The 6,303-nt window shown below is 57.9% G+C and overlaps 2 protein-coding genes across 2 annotated transcripts in view; one reads left to right on the forward strand and one right to left on the reverse strand.

Moving 5' to 3' along the window:
- Nt5c3b (5'-nucleotidase, cytosolic IIIB) overlaps window positions 1-1,256 on the reverse strand; it is a gene marked incomplete in the record, with an annotated part of 7,189 nt that extends 5,933 nt beyond the window's left edge. Inside the window, 1 exon segment of the mRNA XM_005394626.2 lies at window positions 1,163-1,256.
- Window positions 1,257-1,290: 34 nt separating this feature from the next.
- The window catches only part of Klhl10 (kelch-like family member 10), a 5,591-nt gene continuing 578 nt past the window's right edge, over window positions 1,291-6,303 (forward strand). Inside the window, exons 1-4 of the mRNA XM_005394421.2 lie at window positions 1,291-1,638; window positions 2,385-2,874; window positions 3,955-4,572; window positions 6,129-6,278. Of these exons, the coding sequence (XP_005394478.1) occupies window positions 1,346-1,638; window positions 2,385-2,874; window positions 3,955-4,572; window positions 6,129-6,278 (1,551 nt within the window). The 5' untranslated portion in view covers window positions 1,291-1,345. The remainder of the gene's footprint in view (window positions 1,639-2,384; window positions 2,875-3,954; window positions 4,573-6,128; window positions 6,279-6,303) is intronic.

Here is a 6,303-nt window from a genome sequence, read left to right on the forward strand (position 1 = left end):
CGGCGACGTGGATCTTCCTCCCCTGCCCCGCACCCGGAATCCAAGCCTCACCTCCTCGGCCATGGCGCGCTCGCGGTTCGGGAAGGCCACGCCCCGCAGCCGCATTGCGCATGCGCCGTCCCGGCGGCCGGGCGTGACTTCTGACGAGGGAAGGGCCCTGCAGGGTGGTAGCTCACGTGTGGGGGCTGCGCTGCCCCGGAGCCTCCTGCCACCCCCCCACTTCCACTCCCGGACTGGGGATTGGATGCAAGGACGCTCTACCACTGAGCTGTATCCCCAGCCCTTTATTTTTTTGAGACAGGGTTTTGCAGAACTTCCCAGGCTGGCCTCAAACTTGTGATTCTCCTGCTTCAGCCTCCTGAGCAGCTGGGATGACAGGCGTCCCCTCCTGCCAAGCTTTCCAGAGCAAAAACCCGGGCAACTGTCCGGTCCAGGGCTGGCGATGTGGCTCCAGGCCACAGTGTCTGCCTGGAAGTGCCGGGTCCTGTACTGATCGCCAGGGCGGGGAGAGCGGAGTGGTCATGCAGGAGAGGTGGCTCAGGCCTGTAACCCCAGCACTCCGGGAGGCTGAGGCAGGACGATCACGAGCTCAAACCCAGGCTGGGCAACTCAGCCATTTAGTGAGACCCTGTGTCAAAATAAAAAGTTAAAAAAAAAAAGGGCTAGGAGTATAGCTCGGTGCAGAGACCCGGGATACAATCTGAATATTGCAAAACAAAACAAAACAAAACCGGGGTCACTTCTAGCCTTTAGATTTGAATGGAGCTCTGTTAAACGTGGAGAAGGTGTCCAGGCCCAGCTCACTCCACTTCACAGAAAAAGTGAGTAACTGACACACCCGGGGGGCTGGAACACCCCTGGCAGCTGAGCAGCAGCAGATTTGATGAGCACCCCGTCTCCCACCCTCTGTTCCAGACAGCATCTCGATATGCAGCCCACACTGGCCTTGAACCCACTGTGTACCCCAGGCTGGCCTCGAACACCCAAGGATCCTCCTGCCTCAGCCTCCTGAGTGCTTCAATCTCAGTTGAGCACTACTGTGCCAGCCTTTGTCCCTTCTGCCTAGGTGGCCTGCAGCCTGTGGGGAGCCCCTGGGCGGCTGCTGCAGGGGTGGGGACCCGGACAGCACAGAGGGGGAAAGAGGAAGTGGAATCAACCAAACTGTGCCGTGGTGTCGGTGGCCAGTTTCCAGCAGGGACCCAGGAAAGGTGGGAAGGGCTGAGGGGGCCGGGGCAGGCCAGGCTGAGTTCCAGAACCCCAGGGGGCCCGTGAGCGCACAATCCTGCCGTGACCTCACTGCCTGCCGCCCAGGGTTCTGGAACTTGGGCTGCCTGCTGGGCTGGACATGAAAGATGTAGTAGGGAAAGGGAGCGACAGCTGCCTGCAGGGGCCCCCGACCCTCGCCACACCCAGGAGAGCAGCCTCTCCCCGCTGGTTCCCGGGAGCCATGGAGACGGAGGGCACCGCGGCCTCCCGCTTCCCCCAGCCTCACATGGAGAGGAAAATGAGTGCCATGACCTGCGAGATCTTTAACGAGCTCCGGCTGGAAGGCAAGCTCTGCGACGTGGTCATCAAAGTCAACGGCTTTGAGTTCAACGCCCACAAGAACATCCTCTGCAGCTGCAGCTCCTACTTCAGGTGTGGCCCTGAGCTCGAGGAGGTGCGGGGCTGGGGCCTCTCCCTGCCTCCGGTCTGGGGGCTCAGCTGGCTTGGGGGGTGCTGGGGTTTCTTTGATTCCCACCCTGTTTCCAACTCAAACCCCAGCAAAGACCTAAGCCCTCAGGGGATGAGAGATCTGGGACATTCCAGGAAGACCAAGGGGAGCAGGCTCAGGTGCCGGGAGGTGACAGTGGGGAGTGGAAATGGGGGAGGTGGGCGGGGCCAGGCAGCCAGGGGCTCATGGCCCAGACCAGAGGGCTTTGTTTCTTCTTTGGCACTGGGGATTAAACCCAGAACCTTTGCAGTGAGCTGCATCCCCCAGCCCTTTTCTTTCCTTCTTTCTTTTTTTTTTTTTTTTTTTTGGTCCGGGAATCTAACTCACAACCTCACGCTTGCCAGCCAGGTGCCATGCTGATGAGCTATATCCCTGGCCCCCAGCCCATTTTTAATATTATTTTTGCTACAGCATCTCAGTAATTTGGCCAGGCTGTACTTGCTCTTTCGAGCCTCCCTGCCTCAGCCTCCTAGAACGCTGGGATTCGGGGCACACACCACCACACCGGATCATAGCCCACTTCCTCAGATCGATTTATTCCCAACGCACTCACCCTGCGCCCGTTGGAAAATGTCCAGAGTTGCCTGCAGGGAGAGAGGAGGGTCGGGGGCAAGGACCTGGCGGACAGTAAGAATCGCTCCCGGGCTGTCAGTTCCTCTGTCTTTTCCAGAGCTTTGTTTACGAGCGGCTGGAACAACACCGAGAAGAAGGTGTACAACATTCCCGGCATCTCCCCCGACATGATGAAGCTGATCATCGAGTACGCATACACGCGCACCGTACCCATCACGCCCGACAACGTGGAGAAGCTGCTGGCGGCTGCCGACCAGTTCAACATCATGGGCATCGTGCGGGGCTGCTGTGAGTTCCTCAAGTCCGAGCTGTGCCTGGACAACTGCATCGGCATCTGCAAGTTCACGGACTACTATTACTGCCCCGAGCTGCGGCAGAAGGCCTACATGTTCATCCTGCACAACTTCGAGGAGATGGTGAAGGTCTCGGCCGAGTTCCTGGAGCTGTCGGTCACTGAGCTCAAGGACATCATAGAAAAGGACGAGCTCAACGTCAAGCAGGAGGATGCTGTGTTTGAGGCCATCTTAAAGTGGATTTCCCATGACCCCCAGAACAGGAAGCAGCACATCTCGGTTTTACTTCCTAAGGTCAAGCTCAGTTATTCTTTGTGAATGCTCAGTGGCTATTTAATCTGCAGCCAGGGGCTCGCTAAGTCACTTAACTGCCCAGGCCGGGCTCAAACTTTCCATCTTCCTGCCTCAGCCTCCCAGAACGCTGGGATGACAGTAATTGCTCACTCTTGATTCACTTACCCCTGAGGGGCAGTCCCTAAGAGACACACTCAGGTGTGTGACAGTCCCAGGGCTGTACTTAAATGCACTGATGTTAGAAGCCATCTCTCCTCTGGAATTTTGCAATTTCCTCTCCCCCGGCATTGCAAGTTCCTTCTATCCGGGTTACGTTCCTTAGCCAAAGTCCTCCCTGGTACAGGGGGCTTGTTTCACTCTTGCCCATTCAATGAGTTCTATGGGGCTAGATGCCAAATCATGAGTATCTGCACCACTGCAGCCACGCGCTGCCCACTCATGTTACTTTATATAGATATACACTCCGTTTCTGAGCAATTCCCACGGCTGCTGCTGGTCTTCATAGTCTTGGATGGACTGGGTGGCTCTGTGACCCGGCCAGGTGCCTTTGTCTAGCTCATTCTTTTTCTCTCTCTCTCTCTTTGAGACAGGGTCTCGCTATGCAGTTCAGGGTGGCCTTGACCTCACTTTGTAGCCCAGGCTGGTCTCGAACTCACAAGGATCCTCCTGCCTCAGCCTCCTGAGTGCTGGGATTACAGGCGTGCACCATCATGCCCAGCCCCTCTCTAACTCATTCTCAGCATCCCCAATCTATTTTTTGCAGCAAATCCAGGGCCGCCTCACTGAGCTACCTCTCCAGCCTTTTTTTATTTTGGGGGGAACAGAGTCTCGCTAAGTCACTATACTGCCCAAGTTGGGCTCCGACTTGCGATCCTCCTGCCTCAGCCTCCTGTAGTGCTGGGTGCTGCGGTGACAGGGGTGCACCCCAGGCCTGGACCGAGCCAAATATTCCATGTGTTATACCTTTAAAAAGCACCCCCGCGTGTCCGCAGCGACCCGCAGCCAGCCACAGGAGGGGTGCAGGGCCCAGCCGGGTGTGCTGCAGCCCCGCCTCACCCAGATGCCCGTCTGTGCCCCCAGGTGCGCCTGGCGCTCATGCACGCCGAGTACTTCATGAACAACGTGAAGATGAACGACTACGTCAAGGACAGCGAGGAGTGCAAGCCTGTGATCATCAACGCGCTCAAGGCCATGTACGACCTCAACATGAACGGGCCGTCCAACTCCGACTTCACCAACCCGCTGACGCGGCCGCGCCTGCCCTACGCCATCCTCTTTGCCATCGGCGGCTGGAGCGGCGGCAGCCCGACCAACGCCATCGAGGCGTACGACGCGCGCGCCGACCGCTGGGTGAACGTGACCTGCGAGGAGGAGAGCCCGCGCGCCTACCACGGCGCCGCCTACCTCAAGGGCTACGTCTACATCATCGGCGGCTTCGACAGCGTGGACTACTTCAACAGCGTCAAGCGCTTCGACCCGGTGCGCAAGACCTGGCACCAGGTGGCGCCCATGCACTCGCGCCGCTGCTACGTGAGCGTCACGGTGCTCAGCAACTTCATCTACGCCATGGGCGGCTTCGACGGCTACGTGCGCCTCAACACGGCCGAGCGCTACGAGCCCGAGACCAACCAGTGGACGCTCATCGCGCCCATGCACGAGCAGCGCAGCGACGCGAGCGCCACCACGCTCTATGGCAAGGTGCGGGTGCGGGCGCGGGCGGAGCCGCCTGTGCGCCTGCGCACCTGGCCCTGCACCTGCGGAGCGCAGCGCCCGGCGCCCGTGCCGCCAGGCCATGGCGCATGCGCACTCGCGCACAGCCCTGGACGTTGCTGAGGTCCCTGGCCTGGAGCCAGTGCGCATGTGCAACGCGTCTGAGCGCCTTCTCATGCCTTCCCTCCCCTCGCTCCATCGCAGTCCCCTTCCTCTTTGACGAAGATCTGCCTCTGCACTCCATTCTCTCTTTGTTGGTCTTTTTGAGACAGGGTCTCACTATGCAGTTCAGGTGGCCTTGAGCTCACTATGTAGCCCAGGCTGGTCTCGAACTCTTGATCCTCCTGCTTCAGCTTCCCAAGTGCTGGGATTACAGGAGTGCACCACACCTAGTTGTTTTTGTTTTTGTTTTTGTTTTTTTGGACAGGGCCTCTCTGTGCAGTTCAGGCTGGCTTCATTTTATTTTGCTCTTTATATTTCGGGTTTCTCGTCTAAGAGAAACCATGTGACACTTAAGCTGAGTGTCTCACTTATTTCACTGAACATTATGGTCTCAAGGTGCATCCAGTTCCCTACGGACGACTCAGTTCCACTGTGTGTAAACAATTTTCCTTATCCATTTGTCTTGATGGACAGAACTGCTTCCCAGATTCAGCTGTCACAGGGTGTGCTGCTAACACCGTCATATGATGGCGTTAACGCCTTTGGCAAGCTACCTACCTAGAAAGGGAACAGCTGGGTCGGATGGAATTCCTAGTTTTTTCTGAGGCGTCACCATACTGATTTCCACAGTGGTTGTGGGGATTTACATCCCCTGTAAGGAGACGGGCCCCTGTTTCCCCCACCCCGCAGCCTCACCAGCGCATGCTGTCTGATTTCTTGGTGACAGCCATTCTCCCTGGCGTGGATGAAGCCTCAGGGTTTCCATGTGCATTTCTCTAATGGCCGGAGGCCTTGAGGCTCCCATGCACTTCACGTCACAAGGCTTTCTCAGGGCTGAGCTGAACCCGGACCTCATGCTCGTTAGGCAAGCAAGCGCTCTACCACTGAGGGGGGCATCCTCTAGACCTTTCTATTTTGGGGGACAGGGTCAAGCTAAGTTGCGCAGGCTGGATTTGAACCTGCCATCCTCCTGCCTCAGCCTCCCAAGTAATAGAAATATAGCTGTGCACCACACCTGGCTCTCTTCTGTATTTCAAATTCTCTCCGGATCACTCACGATATTGAATAGCACATAAACACCATGTAAACAGTTGTTCCGCTGGATTATTTGGGGAATAAGTGTGCATTTTTAGTACAGACACAATCCCCTCCCCCCCGCAGCCCGTGGTTGGCAGATCCTGACGTGGAAGCTAGGGGAAGGATGCTGGCTGCCCGTGTGCAGCTCTTCCTCAGTGACTGCCTAGCTCGATTGTCCATAACCGCTCTTACAAAGCGATGCGGACGCCTAAGGAAGTAACCCCAGGAGACTGGCGCTGACGCCCGCGGGCCGGCACGCACGGCCCCCACCGGCCGGGCGCTCAGCAGCCACGTGTCTGTCGCAGGTGTACATCTGCGGCGGCTTCAACGGGAACGAGTGCCTGTTCACAGCCGAGGTGTACAGCAGCGAGAGCAACCAGTGGACGGTGATCGCGCCCATGCGCAGCCGGCGCAGCGGCATCGGCGTCATCGCCTACGGGGAGCACGTGTACGCGGTGAGTCGGGGCCCCGAGGGCCCGC

This window comes from Chinchilla lanigera, unplaced genomic scaffold, assembly GCF_000276665.1.
Source record: "Chinchilla lanigera isolate Chin_1 unplaced genomic scaffold, ChiLan1.0 scaffold00050, whole genome shotgun sequence".
Lineage (NCBI taxonomy): Eukaryota > Metazoa > Chordata > Mammalia > Rodentia > Chinchillidae > Chinchilla > Chinchilla lanigera.